This window comes from Carcharhinus amblyrhynchos, chromosome 9, assembly GCF_965287045.1.
Source record: "Carcharhinus amblyrhynchos chromosome 9, sCarAmb.v2.hapA, whole genome shotgun sequence".
NCBI lineage: Eukaryota > Metazoa > Chordata > Chondrichthyes > Carcharhiniformes > Carcharhinidae > Carcharhinus > Carcharhinus amblyrhynchos.
Genome location: NC_137332.1, coordinates 58815937 through 58840881, shown reverse-complemented (window position 1 = coordinate 58840881; position 24945 = coordinate 58815937). Strand labels below are relative to the sequence as shown.

Here is a 24945-nt window from a genome sequence, read left to right as displayed (position 1 = left end):
GTCAGATCCCAGGGGATGGCTCTTTGCCATCACAACACAGAGTCAGCACGGAGTGGTGAAGATCCTCGCTCAATTGTAAAGGCTAGGTATTGAGGTTTTTTTTTCTCACACGCGCTGTTCCCATAAGTACAGGGGCTTGCGCGGTGCAGGTTCCTCCTTCCAGTGCACTTACGTCAGTCACTGCTGTTTGAAATATTCAAACCAGTTCGGCTCCTACAGAGAACAGTGGTATTTAGAGAGCTTGCAGCATCAGGGAATGAGCGAGAGAGACAATGTGGGTCCATTTAGTCACGTTTTTATTATTGAATTTGCACATTGTTGAAGGTCAGTATCCATTTCAGAAACACATCTTTATATTTCTTTTGTAATGAATGACGGCGGTTCATGTTTTCATTGCAGTTGATTGGGATTGTGTTTGGGGGGCGGCGGGGGTTGAAATGATCCGGCAGACGGAAGGTTATTGATTTTTTTTTGGAGAATATCAGTAGCCTCTCCTACCTAACGTACTAGCAATGAACGTGTGCCTAATTCAAAACTGCAATGGGTTTTTGTTATTATCAGAATGCTTTCAGAACATCCGTTGCAGATTCTAGTAACAGAACTTGCTATTTCCTGCCATATAATTATTTCAAATTTAAACATGCAAAATGACTAATATCACAAAACGTGGCCAGGGTGACACTTCTGATGGTGGGGAACTGCATGGTGTATTCTCCATTACTGCGGTTGCTGCTCCTTCCACCGCCACCCCCCCCCCCCCAACCAGCCCCCTCTCTCTGATGGTGTGTGACTTTATAAAGAGAAAGCTAATGAGGTTTTTCCTGCCATGAAGGTACTCGGCTACACTGTGAAGTGGGTCAGTTCCAATGCAGAAATAATCGGTGTATCTCCTTACTCTGGCATTGCGATGGAGAGGACGATTGTACCGACAACAGCGACGAGGAAAACTGCCGTGAGTACCAACAAATGATTCAATGCTAAAGCAAGCGCTACACAATAAACTTGTGATCTGCAGCTTCGGGGCGTTTTGTAGATGAGTACTATTTCTGGGACACATCTCTGTGTGTGTGAGGAGAAGGTCCAGCGTTTCCCTGTGATCCCAGCACATAATTGACAGCTTTGTGCCGGCTTTGCTCCGCTCTCTCAATGAATGGAAAGCGTTTGGCTGTTCCGATTAGGAGTGAAAGGATGCGATCGTTGGTTCGCTGCGGAACAGCAGATTTGTCCACGTGTCCGCGAGTTACCAATGGATGATTTCAATTTAGGCACACCTCCTTCACCTTTCATCCACACCCAGAAGGTGCATTTCATTCATTCAGGGCAGGGTCAACCAAAAGTAATCAGAGAAGTATACTGTGAAGTATCTGGCAGCATCCGTGCAATATTTTAAATACAATGTGTAACACAATTTAAATTACAAGAGACTTTCATGTTCCGGAGAAATGGCTTTTTAAAAATATAATGTTGTCGGTTTTCCTCTAAGCATTTTCTCACTTCCACCTCTGCCCTAAAGAATCCGGGATACCCACAGCCCCCAGTACCCATTTTGCGTGAGTATTGGCAGGAAATTGGGAGGTTAGCATTTGCTGAGTCAGAGGAGCTGAAGGTTCATGTAAACTGAGATATACATAAGACAAGGAGTGTTTTCACAATGCATCCACAAGTCTTTAGGAACAGTGTGGTTTGATGTGAATGGGGGTAGGGGGGCGCGGGGAGATGGAAAGTAAAATTAAGCAGGAAACAATCTAAATTAAATATAACAACATTCCGTGATAAGATATGAAAACCACTTACACATGTTCTTTCCAGGCAGCATGTCCTTCCTGACAGACTGCTCAGAGTTTGTTCGGAGCGTAAGCATGCTTAGAGACAGACTATTTGTAGTCAGGAATGATGTGTCTGCAATAAACATTGAGCTCCTTCCCTATTTTACCACTGCAGCCAATTCTTTGTAGCAGTTTGCAGATTTTTAAAGTGGCGCTTGCAGCAGCGCCACTTGAGAAGGTATTTTAAGAGTCAACCACATTGGTGTGGGACTGAAATCGTAAGTAGGCTGCACGAGGAAAGGACAGAAGGTTTTCGATTAATCATTCCGTTTTTTACAATTTCAAACCAAACTGTCCAGTTTTACGAATACAATTATTTTATTTCTTGATGTTTCCAAAACAGAATGAAAATTCTCAAACTGCCAAGGTACGATTTGAACAGGGATTTTCTGGCTGTGCTTGTCCCAAAAACCGGAAAATCCCACCCGAGGTCAATGGACCTTTCCATGGTCTGCCCCTCACCCGTTACATTCCTGTGACGGATGGAATGGGAAAATACGTCCCTCATTCGGGCGGCACGGTAATACAGTGGTACGCATCGCTGCCTCACAGCACCTTCGGTCACTGTCTGTATGGAGTTTGCACATTCTCCCGTGTCTGTGTGAGTTTCCTCTGGATGCTCTGATTTCCTCCCACAGTCCAAAAATGTGTGGGTTAGTAGATTGGCCATGCTAAATTGCCCCTTAGTGCCAGGGAGATTAGCAGGGTAAACGTATGAGGTTATGGGACCTGGATGGGATTGTAGTTGGTGTAGACTTCATGGGCTGAATGGGCTCCTTCTGCACTGTAAGATTCTATGATTCTCTGGATTACTAGTCCTGTAGCATAACAGATACATTTTAAAACATAAGATAAATGAGCAGGAGTGGGCCATATGGTCCAGTGACTTTGCTTTCCCATCAAAAGATCTTGGATGATATTTGACCTTAACACCACTTACGTTGCTTGATTCTCTAATGTCCAAAAGTTTATGCCATGATTACGCTTAACAATGGAGCATCAACAGCCCTCTAGTATAGAGAATTCTGATGTATCACCAGCAACACTGGATTCATTACTCTGTCTTTTTGTCAGTCATTAATATAGAATTTAGTTAGCGAGCCCCAGTATTGATCCTTGTGCCCCCACACTAGTCACTGCTGCCAAATTGAAATGGTGCTGTTTATCACTACACTCTGCCTTCTGTCATTAACCAATCCTCTATTTATGCTCAGATACTACCCTAAAGCCCATGAGCCCTTACCTTGTGTAATAAGCTTTGATGTGGCACATCATAATATGCATTTTGAAAATGCGTGTATATTATAGTTTCTCTTTACCTACCTGTCTAGTTACATCCTCAAGTTGGTCAAACCCAACTTCCCTTTCATAAATGACATTGTCTATGGCATTAACATCATTCAACATTATTGCACTTCATGCTTTAAAAGTTCTGTTTGAATTCAAACTAAATTACATTTTGTTAATGAAAATTGAGTTAGAATTATTATAAGAACTATAAGACTATTTTTGAAAGTAACAAATTAAAACTAAACTAATCTTCTTGGGTAGAGGCTGGACAATTTGAAATGGATGTGGTTTCTTAATGAAATCCTTTGGCTTTGAGACTCCAGTCACACCTTTGACGCTCAGAAACATCCCAAAATGAGTTGACATACAATTAATTACTTATAGGAATACCTCTCTCTCTGCAATCTTTCTGCACCTGGATTGTGCATAGATTAGCCTTCTGTCTGTTTCTGTAGCTGATTATTCCCAGAACAAGTCACTAGACTTTTGGTCACATGAGTTTCTTGCTTCAACTTTTCATTGATCCAAATTTGATCATGGCTAGTGTACTCTAGTTCCCTTGATTAGATCATGACTGGGGATTCCTCTCAGCCAGGATCCCATTGTCCATGTGATTATGTCTGGTGGGTTTTTTCCCACTTAATTGAGTACTCAGGCACTCTGAAAATTGTACTCAATTAAATTGTACTCAATTGAGTACTCAGGCACTCCTGTCATCTCTTTCAAGGCCATTGTTCCTGATGCAGCTTTGCTGACAGGTCACCTTACTTCACTAGTTTTGGAATGCAGAAGGTACAGTGATGCAAGTGTGCAGCCGTCTTTGACAGTGATCCCAAGTCATGGAATGTGGCTATGATCTTTTAAAAAAATTCATTTTAAGATTTCCAGCCAGTAAATTCAAAAATCATCTTTTATAAAAAGCATGGTTTCACATTATGAATTTAACATTGGGCTCGGCTACTGTGTCTTCCATTATTGAATAACCTACCAGCATTAACAGTCTAGGCTATACATCATGACTGATTACTAGTTGCAAAGGCCTCTCTGAAAATGGATGTGAGCAATGTCTCGAGTGCAGGAGAAGAGGAAAAAACAGAAATAATGGAGATATTTATTTTTCTCTTTTTAATATGTGCAAAATTAATATAGGATAACATGAAAAAATACTATTATAGTAAAATGTAATTGCCTTATTCTGTGTTTACTCTGAAAAGATTGGTTCATCATTGCATTGAATGGGTCTTTGTATATTTCTAGTCTTAGACATGGGTGTTGGCAAAGTTGCATTTTTGCCCACCCCCTGTTGCCCTGAGAAGGTGGTGATGATGGGCTGCCTTCCTTGTGGTGAAAATGCTTTTCATAGTGTTGCTGAAGAGGGAGGATTTTGAACCAGCTACAATTAAATGATGATGACATATGTTCAAATTGGGGTGGTAAATAACTCAGAGGAAAAATTGGAGATTTTTCTCCAATTTTTGGAGTGCTTTCATGATATTGTAACTCTTAGGTGTCATGGGGTTGGGAAATATTGTTGAAGTAAGTTTGGCGAGATGATGCGGTGCATCTGTTTAACATATTGTACATAGGACCATCACAATATGCTGGTGGTGCGGTGGATAAGATATTAAATCTCCTGGCTAGGTTGCTGATTCTGTCCTGGATGGTGTCAGGTTGTTGTGGCTGCATTGAAGATGATCTAAATTTAAAATATTTATATCTCTTGACTTTGAAACAAATGCTTTCTTCTGGCATAATTACTTTCTGCATGGTGTAAACAGCATTTGATGTAATCAGCAACCCATTTGTTCAACTAGTTTAAATGACAAGTGAGTTATGAGGGTACAAACTGTACCCGCGGCTTCCCAGCCTACACCTACTATTTATAGCTTACTGTGATTACATTTTCATTAAATTCTTTTTATATTACATCAAAATGGTCCTTAATTATATTCTAATTACTAGGAACATTTTTCTCATTTTGAAGAAACAGTTTATGTTCTAATCATTCAAAACACACATAACCAGCCCTTAAGAATATAGACATTTTTAGGATCAAGAAATAGGCTTTTGACTTAAAAAGTCAATTTTCTTCTAATTGATCAACCCCACTAACCTACCTTCTTGTCGTATCCCTCATCCTTTGTATTCAGAAACATGTCCTTCTTGTCTGCCTTCCCTGATAACATACCCTTGCAGATGAAAACATGTCTCCCTGAGTTTATATTTATTCCTACCTCCCAAGTTATTATTTCTGTATACCTGTTATATGAACTCCTCATCATTGTTAAAAATTTATCTGGCTAGGCATGATTAATTCCACTCTAATCTTGAGAATTTAAATTGGATAACCTCAAAGTCTTCTGTTTTCTAAGCAGTTCTCCTCCTACTACTATTATCCGTAATTTCCTCTACCTCCTTTCCTCCTCCTCCCATTTTATCTGGCACTCGCCAGAATGTTGTTTGATGCCACCACATCTTACCGTCTGGTCTTAAGACTTCCACTTCCTTTTAACAGTCCCATCTCCGTCATTTGTCTCGCCACGTTTCCTGTGTCTCCCTGCAATAAACGATCATTTCACTTCAGTCTCTTCTTGAGTATTTTCTTTGAAGTTTATTTATTAGTGTCACAAGTAGGCTTACATTAACACTGCAATGAAGTTACTGTGAAAATCCCCTAATCACCATACTCCGGCGCCTGTTCAGGTACACTGAGGGAGAATTTTTTAGAATGGCCACTGCACCCAACCAGCATGTCTTTCAGACTGTGGGAGGAAATTGGACCACCCTAAAGAAACCCACACATATATCGCGAGAACATGCACAATCCGCATAGTTAGTGACTCAAGCCAGGAATTGAACCAGATCCCTAGTGCTATGAGGCAGCAGTGCTAATCATGGTGCCACCGTGCCCCTTTTGATGCTGTCACAACCCTCCTGAGCTCCTCCCCTGAGTTATTATTTCTTGATATTGTCCTTTTTTAACAGTTCACGCATCCATCTCAGCTTCCACACCTCTTTAGTATCCAGTCCTCTATTCTAGATTCTGTCTTGTGAATTTCTTCTTTCAGTTTCAGTGATATTTTACTATCACAAAACACTCCACCGCATTTGTCCAATTGCTTGAGCCTGAGCTAATCCATTGCTTAATTTCAATTTCCATACTTCCATCTTCTTACCATCACAGATCCCAGGTACCAGAAACCACTCACATTCTTCATGTCTGCACCCATAATCTTTACAACCTTCACTCTGATCCTCTTTCCTAGGCTCAAACTAACTATTGGGTCTTTGGTGTACTAAACTTGTCTCCGTGTACTTTCCCCCCTGTCCTTCAGATACTCAGTCATGTTCTTATCATGACATAGCTCAATGTCATGTGCAAACATCATTGAACATAGAATTTCCTGTCTCACTTGCTCCATTAGAATATACATGACAATCGGGAAGAGGTTCAGTACAGATTCTTGGTACAATCTAATTTTGACTTTAAAACTTTCACTCCTCCTCTCTGTTCCTTACTTACGTCTGACACTCCTTGCACATGTCCTTGTAAGTGTCCTGTAATATTTATACATTCTTTGCAAGGACTTCACAACTTCCTCCCTACGCACTTGGTCATAGCCTTCTCTGGATCAATGAAAGCAATCTTCATGTTGCATTGGCCTTCCCAATAATTCTCCACCACTTGTATCAAAACAAAAATACTTCTAATCAGTGCAAGGCCAAAATCTTTAACTTTTCTGACTACTTAGCATTTTGATCCCTGCAATAATTTTTGCTTGGTGAACAACAATATCCTCTTATGCTGAACCCAACCCACAAAGGGGTAATGTGCTCCAAGAAAATAATTTCTCTTACTTTTGCCACATTTATTAACTTTTAATATTATTTGTAAAGTATAGAGACTGAAGACTAGATGGGTGGGATCTATATCAAACTTGGACAGAATGTTATTTGGCGGCTTGTAAGAAAAGGAATTCTCCATGATGTATCTGTAATTTATTGTGGAACTATTTAATTCCGTATATTTTGATTGATTGTAGGTTGTTAAGTTATCTCAACACAGGAGAACCAATTCTGAAGGATTGTCTTTGTTACTCCAGCATGCACTGGCATTCTTTGGTAAATGTTGTCAAAAAAAGCTGGATTGCTTGAGACAGATTTCGTATTCTGGTCAAGGAGAATCATCTATGGAATACAATTGACAGTAATTATGGAATTTAATTATGGAATTGTCAGATTAATGAATGTCCTGTCAAACCTAACCAGGACTGAGAGGTTTTGTTTTCCAGTATCCTAAAATGTAAGGCCTTGAATTTGCTTTCCCATATTGCAGAATGCTGTTTGAGTAGATGTATTCAGATGTCAATCCATCAAGGACAGAAAATTTAGGTTGGGTATATTTGATACAGTGATGGATTGCTGTCATGATATTGGTGTATACTGATTGATATAGGTTCTACTGAGCACTGTGGTTTTGTAAATGAAGGGATGCAGAAGTATTTGTTCTGGTCACCTATGTGTAGCAATAGTGAAATTCTGAACATGTTTTTCTTCATTTCTGTTTACAATGTTGTTATACGGTGACCCAAATTATTATTCCTTCCCCTTTCTCCCTGCAATATCCAAATAGATGTAAATATGGATAAGGAAGTTGCTCTGTACTGGCAAAGTTTGGAACACAAGGAACTAATAGAAGAACATCAGATATTTCCACAAATTTAAAGTAGTATTGTACTGTAAGGACGGGCAATGTTATTTTTCTGGAAGGGGAGTTCACAAAAACGGAAACTGTCTGGAATTAGTTTGTCTGAAAAACTGAGGATCAATGTCGTGACCTTCTCACTCTGCAAATAATAACGAATGGGAAACTCAGGAGCAGCATTAGGATTTTAATAAATTGTTTTAATGAACATGTGAAATTTCAAATTACCTCTATTTGAACTGTGGAATATCATATACAGCATCATATTCTAGACATGTGGGTTATGTTTTGAGGAAGTGGGAGATCTGTGGGTGAAATTTGAAGGTGACAAGGCCTGTTGTTGGTTTTGGTGGTAGAAGCAGTTTGATGTAACAAGTTAAATGCATTGCAATGACATATGTTGGACGAGACTCACTGATCTCTGGAGGGTCATATACTGGAAAATGTGCTGGATCCCTTCAGATGCCCCCATGCAAAGATTGTGTGGGAATTTTCAAATTCGGCAATTACCCTGCATCTGGAATCTTCCATCATTCCCATCCTGCTGCAGTGAACGGAGATTGCTGCTAAATTCTCCGACCTAGTTGCAGCAGGAACGTGAAGTGAACAGTTGGCAAGATTGCACTCAGAGACTGAGCAGAATAATTGCCCAGGAAAAGTGAGAAGGATTAAACCATTTCTAACTCCGGGCACTGATGATATTGAGGCCGCCCCACCCCGATCCACTCCCAAATTAACCCCAATGTTTGCCACTCCATAGGAGATGTGCTCCTCATTGACAAGTGAGAGTTCTGCAGCATATTAATAAGCTAGTAACAACACTGAGCTACTGCTACATTTATACTTAAAATATACAAATGCCTAATGTACTGTATGTAAAGATACTGTTTTCCTTTTTACTAAATTATTAGGTCTGTCTTGATTTATTGCATGAATGCTATTAAGTGTTTATATTGTTGATTTTAATCATTAGAGGAAGGTTTAATGTGACATTAATCTGGAACTGTTCATGCCTGTTAATTCCTCCACCTCAATATTGAGAGATGAGCATGATTTTAATTTAGCATGCCTGGTGAGAATGTGGGATTATGGGGATTTTTTCAAAAGAAAGAAAGACCAGGGATACCATAGAATCCCTACAGTACAGAAAGAGGCCATTCAGCCCATCGAGTCTGCACCGACCACAATCCCACCCAGGCCCTACACCGCTATCTCTACATATTTACCCACTAATCCCTCTAACCTATGCATCTCAGGACATAAGGGGCAATTTTAGCATGACCAATCAACCTTACTGGCACATCTTTGGATTGTAGGAGGAAACCGGAGCACGCGGAGGAAACTCATGCAGACATGGGGAGAATGTGCAAACTCCACACAGAGACTGACCCAAGCCGGGAATCAAACCCAGGTCCCTGGAGGTGTGAAACAGCAGTGCTAACCACTGTGCTACTGTGCTGCCCAATGTGACGCGGGATGGGTGGGATTATTGTCAGTGCGGACTCAATGGGCTGAATGGCCTCCCTCTGCACTGTAGGGGTTCTATGCCTGGTGAGAATGTGGGATTTGGGATGGAGTGATGGAAATTGAGCATTCCCAAGAGGCCAGACTTGGCGGAGTAAAGAGTTTGTGGCACTTGAAGAGATTACAGAGATCAGGAAAGGCAAGACCTTGGAGGTATTTGAAAAACAACAGTGAGAATTTTAAAATAGAGGTGTGGCTTAACCAGAAGCCAGTATAGGTCAGCAAGTACCAGGGTGATAGGTGATTGGATTTGGTGTAAGTGACACAGGTCGTAGAGTTTAGAATTAATGAATTCTGGAAGCTTGAATGTGAGGGGCCAGCGAAGAGTAGGTTAGAATGGAACAAATGACTTACCTTTGTGTTGCATCTGTCACGACCACTGACCATCCCAAAATGCTTTACGGTAAATGAAGTACAAAGCCATCGAAGCACTGTTATAATTTGGAAACACCGCAGCAAATTTGTGCATAGTAAGCTCTGCCAAAGATAATGATCATGTTTTTGTGATGTTATTTGACGAATGGATATTGGCCAGGCCACTGGTGATAACTGCCAGATAGGGTCTTGTTTAAACTCTTATCTGAAACATGAAGCATCCAATAGAGCAGCATTCCTGCAGTACTGCACTCTGTGCTGTGCCCAGCTTAATTTCTTGCTGAAATCCCAGATTGGTACTTGAACGGATGGTGTTGGAAATGTACAGAGGTTCAAATGGGCGGTTTTGTTGATGTGCAAAAATGATTGGAAGTTCCTCTTGGAGTCAAATATGAGAGACAACAAGGTTTGGAATTAATAGCGAAAGGGAATGGAGTTTGTAGCATGGACTGAAAACAAATGCATTTGATCTTCCCAATGTTTATTTGGAGAAATTTCTGGTATTCCATTATTGGATGTTGGACCATGAGGAGGACTCGAGAGAGATGGAACTGGGTGTCATATGTAGAAACTCGCTGTTTTTTTTGACTGATGTTACTTGAGGGACAGCTTTCAAAAGGGGCCAAGGATAGACCCTAAGGGGACTCCAGATGTGCGTGTGGGAGTGGGTAAAGAAGACATTGAAGGTGATTCTCTGACTATGATCGGAAAGGTGAAAATGGAATCAGGTTAGTATAATCTAACCTGAATTTATGCTCATTATCTCGAATGGATTTACATCCGCAATGTTTTCACTTAAATATTTGAGTTTTTTAAATCTTTTATTGGATGTGGACATTGGTGGCAAAGCCAGCATTTTTTGCCCATGCTCTAATGCCCTTGAACTGAGTGGCTTGCTGGGCCATTCAGAAGTCAGTTAAGAGTCAACCACATTACGATGGATCTGGAGTCACATGAAGTCCAGGCCAGGTAAGGAATGCAGGATTTTTTTCCCTAAAGGACATTAGTGAACCAGATGTATTCATTAAATATAATTCCACCAGCTGTTGTGGTGGGATTTGAACCTATGTCCCCGGAGCATTAGTTAGGCCTCCGGGTTACTAGTTCAGTGACAACTGTCCAGTGACAATACTATTCTGCCAACATCTCCCTACCTCTAAACCAATGTTGACACTGTTCCAACATAATTAAGGGATTGTGATCTATCTAAAATATACTTATACCACAAATATATTAGCCTACTCTGTGACATCATGCACAATTTGGGTCAGCATATCTACATGTCCACACTGTTTTTTCCCTTTGGGGAATAGTGGGGGAAGTGGTGAAAGGATTCCCAAGCTGATTGTCAGCCCATTGAACTGTGTTATGAATGTTTCTACCATAGCCAGCAAGTCCTAGTGTTGGATTGGAACCCAGCTCTTTTGGTCCAGTGGAAAGGGTGCTACCTCTGCACCACGAAGCCTCCTCGGTTTTGGGTGAAGAGAAGGTTTCACTTTTCTGTGATATATCACAAGGTAACATTGCCTCCCACGCTCAATGGGCTCATCTATAAAGAATGACCACCATTGCCGTGGCGCTGGAGGGCTTCTGGTTCCTGGGTAGCTGGGCAACGCCCTGCCGAATTGCACATTGTTTCCGTCTAGAAATGAACAGATAAATTTAGAAAGGGAAAACAATATAAATTAGTTTATAATTACTTACATTTACAATATATAATTAAAAATTACTGCTGTCTCAGTTGATTTGGATGTATTTATGTGCAAGCATTAGCACTTTGTTAAATGAACTACTACAGAAAGTAGCTATTCTCCTGCATGTTGGTATTTTATTGGGATTGAAGTTGAACACTGGTTGACAAGTACGATGAGAAGATAAGTGGGATGGATTTATCTTATAAGGTGGTGAACTTGTTTAGCACAATAGCAGTTCCCGCTTATTAAATATTGTGTTTGTAAGTATTACATTTCGCTCCAAGACTTGCCATATATTGAATATGAAGATTTTTTATTGAAACTCATCAGTATTTATTTAAGTTTCACTATACATTTTCACAAAATGCAAGTACAGATTTAAATACTGCAGAGCAGACTTCATTTTAGACATGTGACTGGTGTATTCTGCAGGATGTTATTTTACTAAACTGTCGTGGAAAGAAAAAATAAACTGTAGCATGTGAGACATTTAATGGGGTGATATTTCTTGGATGGAAGCAAAGTGTAAAACTTCTCAACATTCGCTGATTTAAGCTATGGAACCTCTGGCAGTTTCACTGGATTTGGAGATTGGAGAAAGATGCATGGTTCTGACTGAAAAAGGGATTCAGAATCCAAGCACTCCAATATTTAATGTCTTATCCCTGAAATGTTGTTAATCTATATTCAACCTTGGATGGATTTGGTCCGTATTGATCCACAACTAATGAAAAATATTGCTTGATCTGGAATCATGTTAAAATCAATTTAAAGGTAAGCATTTCCTAAGCGTGAGCAGAACCTTATGGCAGAAATTTGCAAGATTTTTTCTAAGTGTCCAGCTAGCGTGAAAACGGGAGAGCTCCTGATCTATGTTCTGGGTGCGTTTTCATGCCCAGTCTTATGCACTCTGTTTTGAAAACATGGGCTAAACCATCGCTAGCCTCTAGAGGCAGTGGGTGGGGCTTAATTAGCCAGACAGTCTGCAGCTCAAATCAGAGCCACAAACTGCACATGTGCAGAAAAAGCTGAACAGAAAGCAGCACTCCTGACAGAACACTCCCAGGCCAGATACAGTCTCCCCCTCCCCCCGACGGACATCAGAGACCCTCCCCAACATTACTGACCCCATTACCACCTCCCAGACCCCCTTGCACATGGCCCTCTCATCAACACCTGGCTCATGATGCCTGACTGACAGTGACCCTCTCTCCCCTGCCCCTGATCATCACAGAGACACAAATCCATCTCCTGTCCCCATCAGCACACCTGCAAGTGCTGACTTGGTTTCCCCTCAATGATAACAAGGCAAGCTGCATATCCCTCATTGGAACGCTCTCACAGGCGCATGACTCACCCAGAGTGCCTGCAGCTGATCTGCCCTAACAAGAGAAAGCTCAATAAAAATCCCAGGGATAGGCAGGCAGGCAGGCCATGCAGGAAGAATTGGCCTCCAGGAAGACAGCTCCCTGATTTTCAGACACAGATCTGGCCAGATTGCTGGAGGTGGTGGAAGCAAGGCAGGACACCCTCTTCCCCCACCCCTGCACACACACAGGACGCTGGCCCAGGGGAAGAGATGGAAATGCAGCCTGGGAGGCGGTTGCAGCATGCGTTAGTGCCAAGGCACTGGTCAGGAAAACCAGGAAGCAGTGTCACAAAAAATGGAATGACTCATCTGGGCAGCAAAGATGGGTGGTTAACCTCATCTAGCATCTTCCCCTAAAAGATCCCCAGATCCCCTCTCATGTAGAACTATGCATGTTTCTAGCTCCTGACCCCCAAGCTCCTCTCTCTTGTCCCCTCCCCCAGAGTGTTAAAACCCTTGTCCTCAGAGAGCCACCCCCAATATGCTCCAAGATTTGTGCCATCAGGTTTTACATGGCTGCTTCTGTCCCCACAGGAGAAGAATGTCCATAATTGCTGGGAGAGGGCGAAGACAGGGGATGGTGTGCCTGAAATTTGTGTCCTTACCCTCTCTGAGGAGTGGGCACTGGAGGTTGCGGGAGAGGAGGGCATGTGGAACATCAGCGACAGCATGATTGGGCTGGAGCATGGAAGTGAGCACCTGCCAATCTTCCACTTCTTGGAGAAATGTTGAATAAGTTGCATGCAGCCCAGGTCCTCTCCCTCCCTTGCACTTAACCTTGTGTCTTGTGTTGCAGGAAGGGACCCTGACGTGCTTGGGCCACCTGGCATTGCAGGCCCTGCTGCTCTCACCCATCCTGTCCCTAACAGCTCAGGGGGTCCTCGGAGGAAGCCGATGAAGGGACCTCCAAGGCCAGCATCAGCTTCTACCTAGCAACTCACCATCCCAGAGACTCTCACATTGGCGTGTCAAGTTAGTGGCAAGGCATCTGGGTCACTTTCTGGTGAGCACGACACATCTGCTGATGTACATTGTGTGGAGGAGGGAACGTCCGAGGCCTCTGGCAAGTGGGAGCCTGCTGGAGGCAAGGACTCAGCTGGCTCCAGGCTACATGCTGGGCCTTCTTGATCACTTCTCCTTCAGCTGCTAGATATGCAGCAACAGAGCCATGGAATGAGAAGGGGCTGACAGCCACACTGGATCGACTGCAAGGCTGTTGGGAGGAGCCCCAATACTTTCAGACGGACCAGCTATTGCCTGACTTGTGTGGTTCCCTGACCAATACTGCAAAGTTGCATCTGCAGTGGAAAGCCTGGGGCAGGAAATCCTCACCATGAGTGGCAGGATCCAAGCGACGGCTGAGCCACAGCAGGCCATTGTGGAGTCCCAGAGTGATCCAGGAACCTGAACCGCATTTTGAGGAACCCTAAGCACCTCTCCACTATTGAATGGATGACAACGTGAGCCTCATTATATCGGGGCTCTGCCTCAGTCTCAGGTCTCCACACAGGTATCATCAGCCAAGTCTGTACACTAGGTCCCCCACGAGCCATCCCTGCACCCTGGGCTCCTCCTCAAAGATCTCTGAGACATTGGAACTCCTCAGTATAAAACTACCATGCAGGCTGCTGGAATATCTGGTGAAGTCATGCATGACATTCAGCTGAAGGTTACATACCAACTGCACATTTAGTGGATGGAAGTCTTTTCTGTTCATGAATCTTCCTGGATTCTTCACCGGAGCCTTGAAGGCAACGTGGGTGCAGTCTATAGCCCCCTGTACATTTGGCATCTCCGCAATAGCCACGAATCCTGCAGCCTGGGCTTCCTGCTGTGCACGGCATACGTGACATCCTTCACACACTTGTGGACAGATGATTGGGAAATGTCACAAAGGTCTCCACTGGCAGTCTGGAAAGACTCAGTGATGTAAAGGTTTAAGGCAGCTGTCACTTTCACAGTCACTGGGAGTTGGTGCACCTCCCAAAGTGCCAGGCTCTGCAACAAATGGCACAGGTGTCACACTATCTCCTTTCAGAGCCATTGGCGGCATGCAGCATCTGGCAGTTGCTCAAAGGACACTAGCGAGCAGAACTGCCGGGTGTCTGCTCCCTCATTCTCCTGCCTCCCCCCTCGGGGGTGTAGGACGGCCATGACCTGTCTCTGGTGGCCAGACTCCTTCCATTCCTGTGAGTGATAAGGTCTGGGCCTCCTCTGTTCACAATTCATCCTCCTGCTCCTTCTGTTCAGCTCCAGCAGCAACAAAAAGAACACCAAGATCTATTGGTTGCATTGTAGAACCCATCTTATTGAACTGAAGGGGTTAGTTGCGGGGGTTGGGGAAGGGGAAAGACAGATAAAGAGATTAAAAAACTCTGCTCGTACTCAGCCCAGCAGCACACGCTCCCCATATCCCCCCACAGCTCCCTATAAATTATATGTTCAATCTAAAATGTCAGTGCTGAGATTGGCGCATGCATAGTGACCCCCCATTGATGGCCGCCTGATTGCTGGCCAGCTCGATGCCCCCCACCTCCTGACCCACCACAATCTCCAGCACCCCCCCCCCCACCTCCAATCAACCCTCCGACAGTGACCTTCCCTCTCCTCACCCCGATCTCTGGCCTCTCTGTTTCCCCCATCTAGGCAGAGTGGCAGCAGTACCCACCAGCCCCATCAATCACCCCTTGGCACTGCCCCATGTCTGATGGGCAGTGCCAAGGTGATCCCTGGGCATTGGCACTTTTCTCCTTGAGCAGTGCCAAGGGGCACAGATTGGCACTGCCAAGGTGCCCATGCTCAGGGGGCACCTCCCCGCTGCCAAATCCTCTGGGGGGCCTCGATTGTCCCTCCTTCACTCTAGCAGGATCAAGCCGCTAGTTCCCCATTGGTGAGGAGCTACTCTGAACCCTGCTGGAGTGAAATAATCTGGCAGGGTACGAGATGCTAGTGTGCCTGCCAGAAATCCAGCACCGGGAGACACAAATGGGGCGCAAACGCGTGCGCGAAGCCCGCAAATCGGCCGACGCGACTATCTCCCAGTCTGCTGCATTCAAACAATTAACGCAGCAGAATGGGAGAATCATGGCCCTGGCCTCTGATGATTTGGAGACTGGAAGATTGGTGGTGTTGCTTCTTGCTTTTATGCTCACTGATAACATTCAAACATCAGCGCTTGTTAGAAGGCATTTTAACATCTTAATCACATGATCTTGAATTGAATAGATTTTTAGTGCTGGTTTTATTTTTTCTTGTTAATGCCTTTCTTCCCACCCACTTCAATTGTTACTTCTCTTCTGAATGACAGTTGTTGGGTCCTTTAGTATCTTGTCCAAATAGCCATGAATCATGTTTGATCCAAGGCACTGACAGGCAACAATGCGATGAATGGAGGTTCAGTCAGAATTCACAAAGTTAGAAGATTTAAATATTTTTATTTTCTATGTATGAAATGCTGACCATTTAAGATTTGGTAACACATGATGGGGAAAATCTCCATTACATGTAGCTTACCTACCTGTTAACTTGTTTATTACTTGTAGGAGACTCTAGACATCACTGTATGGTGTAAAAAATGTAATTTCAAAGGCATTCTTCCTGTACAAATACAAGTTGATTGCAAAGCAAGTTGAAGCCACTTACCATGGACTGCTTCCAGTTCATGGCTTCAATTTAGTATTAAGTGAAGACAATCCCTTCAATTTGAAGAGCTTTGTTCATCAGTGGAATACATCTTTTGATTTCCTGTATTCTGGTTCTGAACTACAAGATATATGAAAGCAACATCACAGACAGCAAGCTGTCAGTTCTTTAGTCCTTTTGAACCCAAGCCTCCTTGTGTATAAATTTTGCTGTAGATGCTGACCCAGATTTACTGATATTGAGTTTTAATGAAACATTTTTCATATATGACTAAGATGGTAATAGTTAAATGATTTGTAACAAAACAAAATTACATTTTTTGCTAAGTCCCATTTTATTTTTTAAATCTGATTTGCAATTTATAGCCAAAGTGACATTATCTGATTGTACTGTTATTTATCCTATCACTGTCTGAAGAGTAAGAACATGATGGGGCTTGTGTTAATTCAGCAAGCTATAAATTATAATAATGGGGTTTCTGTTTGATCCCTCGGCAATGCTACGTTACCATAGGAGCAACGGCTCATTCACAGTAGTGATCTTTCACACTGAACAAGCGAGAAACGTTTGAAAAAAACCTGAACGATAATAAACATTGCAACAAGGTCTGATTACGTTCATTGACAGCAACAGCTACAATAACTGGTATTTGCATGGCATTTTTAACAAAGTAAAACATTCAAAGGTGCTCATGGAAGTGTTAGAAAATATGAAATTGACACTAAGCTACATAAGGAGATGATAAGGCAGATGACCATAAGCTTGATCAAAGACGGGTATGTTTTAAGGAGTGCCTTATAAGGAAAAAAAAAGACAGAAAGGTTTGGGGAGGGAATTCCATAGCTTAGGATTTTGGCAAATGAAGGCACAGCCACTGGTGAACAAATGATAAAAATCAGAGTTGCTCAATGTTACAATTGTAGCAGTGCAGATATTTGGCGAGTTATAGGGCTAGAAGAAATCACAGCAAAGTGGGAAGGGAAAATTAGCAAGGACCAAGGCCTCATGAAAAGATATGAAAGTAAGGATGATAATGATGGGGTTGACAACTAGAGAATGGACCAATGCCAATAGCTTCTCTCTTCCCAATATTTAATTGGAGGAAATTTCTGTTCATCCAGTACTGGATGTTGGAAAAACAGACTGGTAGTTTCAAGACAGTGAGGGGTTTAAGTTTAAGTTTATTTATTAGTCACAAGTAAGGCTTATATTAACACTGCAAAGAAGTTACTGTGAAATTTCTGTAGTTGCCATACTTTGGCATCTGTTCAGGTCGATGCTCAGCACATCTTTCAGAATGTGGGAGGAAACCGGAATACCGGGAGGAAACCCATGCAGACACAGGGAGAACATGCACTTTCCGCACAGACAGTGACCCAGCTGGGAATTGAACCCGGATCCCTGGCACTGTGAGGTAGCAGAGGTTGTATGGTAGAGCTTGGTGTTGTAGGTATACATCGAAAACTGATGCTGAGTTTTTGAATGATGTTGCTAAAGGGCAGCACGTAGTTGAGAAATAGTTGGGTTGGGAGGAGGGGAGATGAAGGATAGGTCCTTGCGAGACACCAGAGGTAACAATGCAGGATTAGAAAGGGAAGCCATTTTGGGTAATATGTTTTGAAAAGTGTTGCTGTCCATGGATCAGGAGCCACAATGGTGTTAGATATTAGCCGGGAATCTGACTTTCTGTCATTGCAGTGAAGTTATGGTGGCACAACAACAGAAAATCTGAAGAAGGTCAAGGCTCTTGTTTTGACTTCCCAAGCATGCAGGTGCTACAATTTTACTGCCTCTTATGGTAACTTGACTGAATCGTTAATTTGCCAAAGACAATTCTGGTGTGCATAGCTTAATGTCATACTATATGACAGATTTTGAATGTAAAAATTTTAGTTGATGTTTTCTGCTTTTAATAGGACAGAGTGCATAGAACCAATTGCTACTTGAAAGTCTTTGCTCATGGAGCAGAAATTCCAGTCAGGGGAACCAATGCTGAGACTCTGAATTTCCTATTACCAGTTATTTTGAAATCTCAAATTTATTCCTCTAAATGCTCAATTGTGCCACATACAACTGTCCTAATTATAGTGGTAGATCATTTGGCCTTGATCACTTGATACTCTTCGTTTCTACCAGAGATCAAAAAATCCAAGAACTTAAATGGCCAGCATCGATTACCATGTCAGCTGCTTTAAGTTCAGTTCCTTGTTTTCTCATGTTTAGAACATCTAGTCTACTGTGATGAGTTGCATTAATTATTCGATATATTGCCCCATATATTCACTGAAATCTAATGGGATAATCCTAAATAATATGGGCAAGGAAAATTAATCATACCAAAGTATGAGGGAAAAATGTTACCCTTCATCTAGAGCAGGGTAATTTAATCCTTGCATTTGTAGATTTAACAAGAAATCAGTGACCCGGAAACCAGTCAATTATAGCAACCGACTGCTTTTAGATTTTCAAAGCCCAGAATAGAACTGTACGTTTTAACTGGTTCAGTTTCCCATTTGTGGATGTAATTGTCGTTAGTATCAAGTCTTTCAAACATCTTAATTTAGAAAAGTCTGCTGGGACTGCATTCCTGATATTATGTCAAGAATGAGACAGATTTTTTTTTCCAACTGAAGTCTAGAGTTGTTGTTCTTGCCCATCCCCTCCACCCTCCTTTGTCAGTAAGCCTCCCTGTCCTCTTGACCTTTTCACGGGGCATATTTTTGGGAAGAATCAGACCATGCGAAATATTGGTATGATGTTCAACACTAATTTATATGTCCATTCCAAATTCTATTCATCAATAAAACCTTTCATATTTCCATCTCGGCAGCATCACCTGCTTTTGCCTCTACCTCGCCCGCAATGCTGATGTAGCCCATAAAAGTGTCACCTTCAGATTTGATTTCATCAATGAACTCCTTGCCATTCTTCCATTCTCAAACTCTCCATAAAATCCAAGTTGTCCAAAATACATTCCTCCATCTCCAGTTCTACAAGGACTTTGTCATTTTAATCTTCAAGTACCCCCCCTTCATCCCCATTCACCTCCACTATCTCTTCCAGCCATCCACTTCGTGGCTGCTGGCTTCTGTGCATTTCCTCTCTGTGCATTATACTGTAAATGGTAGACAGTCCAATCCCTTCAGTTCCACTCCTTTCAGTTTTTTCCTTAAATATATCTGGCTTCTTTCTTCACAGGGCGAAATTTGCCATCATGTCAGCAAATAGGCAGCCAGTCTTGTCTGTGTCAGTGTTTATATTTCACTGACTTGGAAAACGCTGTGAAGGCTTTTAATTTCAAACCAATAGAGCAACTGAGCTGAGGAAACAAGTCTCTAAAAGGAGATTGAACTATCATTCTGTGAAACTCATTGGAAAGAAGATCAGGTGCAGTGAAAAAACAGCTGCCAATTTGCACAAGTCTATTTTACTTTGCTCTGCAGGCAATTTCACTTTTAGTCTCTATAAATGTACCAAATACTTGAGATTTTAGTTAGCTCTTCTAACTCTTCAACCATGGATAGATGCCCTTTCTTTGTTTTGTATTATTCTTCCGTATAATTTCATGGAGCGCTTTTAAAGACAGTCGGCAGGATTTTCCAGCACCCCTGTTGGTGGTGGAGGTGGCTTGCCAGTGAACGCTCGTGGGATCTTCCAGTCCCATCAATGTCTATGGCATTTTGCATGGCTCGCCATCCCACCACTAGGGGACCCGCCACAAGTGGTCATCTTTGATGAGACTGGAAAATCCTGCCCAGTATTTAAATATAAGTAATATGCTTTGTTTATTTATTAAATGTTGTCCTTATCTTTTGATTTTGGGTTTGAAGTTGCTCAGACTGATGTTTGAAAGCCTCCTCTCTGTTGTCGGTGAAATTGAAATGATTTTGAGGTGGTGCCAAATGCCAATGTAATGTTGAAGAAGCAGTATTTATTTATTTTCAAATTGGGGCTGTACCTGTTGTGATGGAATAATATTTAATATAGAAACAGAAGGATAGAGCATATGCATGCATGATTGGCACAATGGTGTAGGAGGGAGGGCTGATGTAGGTTTCTGGGGCATTGGGACAGTTTCTAGGGGAGTGGGACGTGTACATGTTGGGTGAGTTATAGGAACAGGCACGGGACCAACATCCTGATGGGGAGGTTTGCTAGGGCTGTTGGGACGGATTGAAACTAAATTGGCATGAGGATAGGATCTTGACAAGGAGTTCAGAGGGGAGAGAAGCTGAGATGGAAATAGAAGTTAAAGCACCAGTAAGTGAGTCTGAAAGACAGAGAAAACGTAGGCTAAATAAGAAAGAAGTGAGTCTAGCAAGGTAAATGGCATATATTTTAATGCAAAGAGCCTGAGTAATAGACAGATGAGCTGAGGGCACAGATAGGCAAATGGGAACGTGATACCAGAGCCATGACTTCGTTGAAAGTTGGGCAGGATTTGGAGCTAAACCTTTCTGGTTTTAGGGTATTCAGACGAGAGAGAGAGAGGGATAGAAGAGGAGGAGGGGCAGCACTATTGATCGAGGAATCAATTACAGCAGAGGAAGGATGATATCCTGGAAGCATCATCAAATGAGACCCGGGTAGAAATGAAAAACACAAATGGGGCAAACACACCGTTAGGCTCCCAGTCTGGTAGAGAGAAAGGTTCAGGTATGCAATAAAATTTCAGAAATGTGTAGGAATAATAAGGCAATAGTAGTAAGGAATTTTAACTACCCAAATATTTATTGGGATAGTTTTACTGTGCAAGGTAGAGAGGAAGCAAAATTCTTAAATTACGTTCAGGAAAGCCTTTTTAGCCCATACGTAGAAAGCCCAACAAGGAAGGGGGCAATTCTAGACCTAATATTCGGAAATAAGTGTGGGCATACCAGTAGGTGAGCATTTTGGAGATAGTGATCATAATTCAGATATATTTAGGATAGTTATGGAAAAGGATAAGGATGGTCCTCCTCCGCCTTTTCAATGACCCTCAATCTTATACACTTCTATCAGGTATACTCTCAATCTTTTGCTACTCCAAGGAAAACAGCCACAGCCTATTAAACCTTTTCTCGTAGCTCAGATATTTCCAGCCCAGGCAGCATCGTGGTACATCTCCTCTGCACCTTCTCCATTGTAGTCACATTCTTTCTGTTGTGTGGTGTCCCAGAACTACATGCCTTACTTTTACCTAACCAACATTTCATGCAGTTCCATCCCTTTATTAGCCTATACCACGGCTAATAGAGACAAGCATCCCATGTGCCCTCTTAACCACCCTATCTACGTGTCCTATTGCCTTCAGGGATCTGTCTCGCTGGTCCTCTGTACATCCCATATCCTACCATTCATTGTCTATTCCCTTGCCTTTTCAGTCCTCCCAAAATACATCACCTCACATGTTTCAGGATTAAGTTCCATTTGACACTCTTCTGCCCATCTGAACAACCCATCTATATTGTCCTGTAATCTAAGGCTTTCCTCCTTACTATTTGCCACTCTACCAATTTTTGTGTCACCTGCGAACTTATTAATCATACCCCCCACATTCACATAGATCATTAATGTACACCACAAATACCTAGGGTCCCACATTGACCCCTGCAGTTCGCCACTGGAAAGAGACTTCCAGTCACAGAAACATCCCTATACAGTCACCCTCTTCATCCTGCCTCTCGTCAACTCAGATGTCAGGAGGACGTATTTTACACAGAGGGTGGTGGGGGCCTGGAGTGCACTGCCAAGCAAGGTGGTTGAGGGGGACACACTAGGATCATTTAAGACTTACCTAGATAGCCAATGAACAGACTGGGAATAGAGGGATACAAACGAATGAACTAGTTGGGCGCATGAGCGGCGCAGGCTTGGAGGGCCGAGGGGCCTGTTCCTGTGCTATATTGTTCTTTTGTTCTCAGCCAATTTAGGATCCAATGTACCACTTTGACTTGGATCCAATGGGCCATCACTTTCTTGACTAGTCTGCCATAGCAGACTGCAGCCGAGCTACTTGGAGATAGTCAGGAGAGATTGGAGGGGTCATTGGTTGATATTGAGGAGGGGGTGACTGGATGTAGGAGCTGAGAGTGGCAAGGGCCGCTTTGAGGGTCTTGGAGGGAACACTTCTGCTTCTCCTAGTCCACAAAGAGAAAGAAGCGCTGACCTTGGAGAGTTGAAAGCCCCTGCCTCCATTTCATATCCCTGTAAAACTTATTCGTCAAGAGCTAATTTCAATTCTGCCTCCGACTGTACTGTAGGAGCCCAATTGAATTGCATAAAAAGCATCTTGCCTTTCCTTGAAAATGCTAACATCCACCACTTTAAAAATGAGTGCATGTGTAGCACATTGGTGTTGGGTTATGATTGATGCTGGTTTGTATGGTTCATTATAACTTCAGGGGGTACACTTGCCTACCAATTCATAGATTACTTTGAAACTTCTTTTAGTGGTAGATACTTCCTCTTTAATTCAGTAAATTTTCCTTTAATTTTGTAGTTCAAAGTTTTAATAATATAGAATCATAGAATCCCTACAGTGCAGAAGAGGCCATTTGGCTCATCAAGTCTGTATGGACTCACTGACAGAGATTTTACCAAGGCCTTCTTTCCTGTCTTATCCCTGTGACCCTATACATTTACTATAGCTAATCCATCTACTCTAAACATTTTGGGACACTATGGGGCAATTTAGCATGGCCAATCCACCTAACCGAACATCATTGAACTATGGGAGGAAATTGAATTACCTGGAAGAAATCCAGATAAATGTGGGGAGAATGTGCAAACTCTGCACAGTCACCTAAGGATGGAATTGAACTTGGGTCCCTGGCGCTGTGAGGCAGCAGTGCTAACCACTGTGCCATTGAGCCGCCACTTGAAAAGGAATATTTGCACATTTGATACAAGAGAAGTTGGTTGCAAAACTTCAAAATTCAGCATTGTACGCAGTGTTGTTTTGGTACTCCACTTCAACGTATCAAAACCTGTGGTACTTCTCATTGTGTTCTCTTAATTCTCTGGTTCTGTTTAGTGCACTGCCAAAGAGAACAATGGTCCTGTGTTAGAGTTTAACTAAATACTTTCTGACTGTGATCTGACTGAAACACTCAGGTGAATTTATTATTTTAGTACAATTTGTCACCAAGCGCCTAAAGTCTGTGCTGTTTAATAAATAAATCCAGAATGATGCTGAAATGACTGACAAGGGTACAGGAATGGGGAGTGAAGGAGGGTGGAAAATAGAGTTAGCACAGAGGCCTTTTTAGTTAGGTTGAATCTGCACTGATGGAATGATAGCCACCCTGTATGTGGATTCTACAAAAAGCAAATTTGGGGCAATCTGCCCAATTCCTGGTGCGTGTCGCATTGTGTAGTTTGATACATTATAAAGCACAGACATGTTTTAAATCTTGCACACAGGTGTAGAGAGAGAGAGCCTGGGGAATTAATAATGGGAAACAAGGAACTGGCAGAGCTGTTGAATGATTTTGTGTGTCTGACTTCACTGTAAAAGACAAAGATAATTGAAAGTCAAGAGGTGAAAGGGAAGGAGAAACTTAAACAATCACCATCACCATGAGAAAGGTGTTGGAAAACTGACACCTACAGGCTGATAAGTCCTGCATTGAAGTGGCTGCAGAGATAGTATGAGTCATAGACTCCCAACAGTGCAGAAAGAGGCCGTTCAGTCCATCGAGCCTGCATCAACAACAATCCCACACAGGCCCTATACCCGTAACCCCACATACTTACCCTAGCTAGTCCTCCTGACACTAAGGGGTAATTTAGCATTGCCAAATAGCCAATCCACCTAACCTGCACATCTTTGGATTGTGGGAAGAGATCAGAGCACCTAGAGGAAACCCACGCAGACCCGACGAGAGACATAGACAGTGACACAAGTTGGAATTGAACTGGGTCCCTAGTGCTGTGAGGCAGCAGGGCTAACCACTGTACCAGCATGCTGCCCAAAAGTAGAGGCATTGGTTATCATCTTTCAAAATTCCTTTGATTCTGGAAGGTTCTCAGCAGATGGAAGATGGAAAAGGTAATGCCTTAATTGAAGAAAGGTGAGATTCAGAAAGCAGGAAATTATAGTCTAGTTAGCTTGACAGCTGTCAAAGGGAAATTCACAGAATCATAGAATCCCTACAATGCAGAAAGAGGCCATTTGGCCCATCCAGTCTGCACTAAGTCAACGAAAAAGTGTCTTATCCAGGCCGAGCCCACAATCTCCCCTCCCCCCCTCCCAATAACTCTATGCTTTTACCATGGCCAATCCTCCTGACCTACACATCTTTAGACACTAAAGGGCAATTTAATCTGGCCAATTCATCTAGCCTGCATGTCATTGGACTGTGGGAAGAAGCCAGAAACCTGGAGGAAACCCATGCAGACACTGGGAAGATGTGCAAACTCCAAGGCTGGAATCAAATCTGGGTTCCCTGGTGCTGTGAGGCAACAGTGCTAACCACTGTGCTACCATGCTGCCCCAATTTCTAGAATCCATTAATAAAGGGTATAGCAGGGCACTTA

At 42.6% G+C, this 24945-nt stretch overlaps 1 protein-coding gene across 2 annotated transcripts in view; it reads left to right on the top strand.

Annotated features, from left to right (window-relative positions):
* The first annotated feature begins 217 nt into the window (after window positions 1-217).
* The window catches only part of lrp8 (low density lipoprotein receptor-related protein 8, apolipoprotein e receptor), a 101786-nt gene continuing 77058 nt past the window's right edge, over window positions 218-24945 (top strand). For both annotated transcript variants that reach the window (XM_080195760.1, XM_080195759.1), the window contains exons 1-2: window positions 218-324; window positions 833-952. In XM_080195760.1, coding sequence (XP_080051886.1) covers window positions 273-324; window positions 833-952 — 172 coding nt within the window. In that variant the 5' untranslated portion in view covers window positions 218-272. The remainder of the gene's footprint in view (window positions 325-832; window positions 953-24945) is intronic.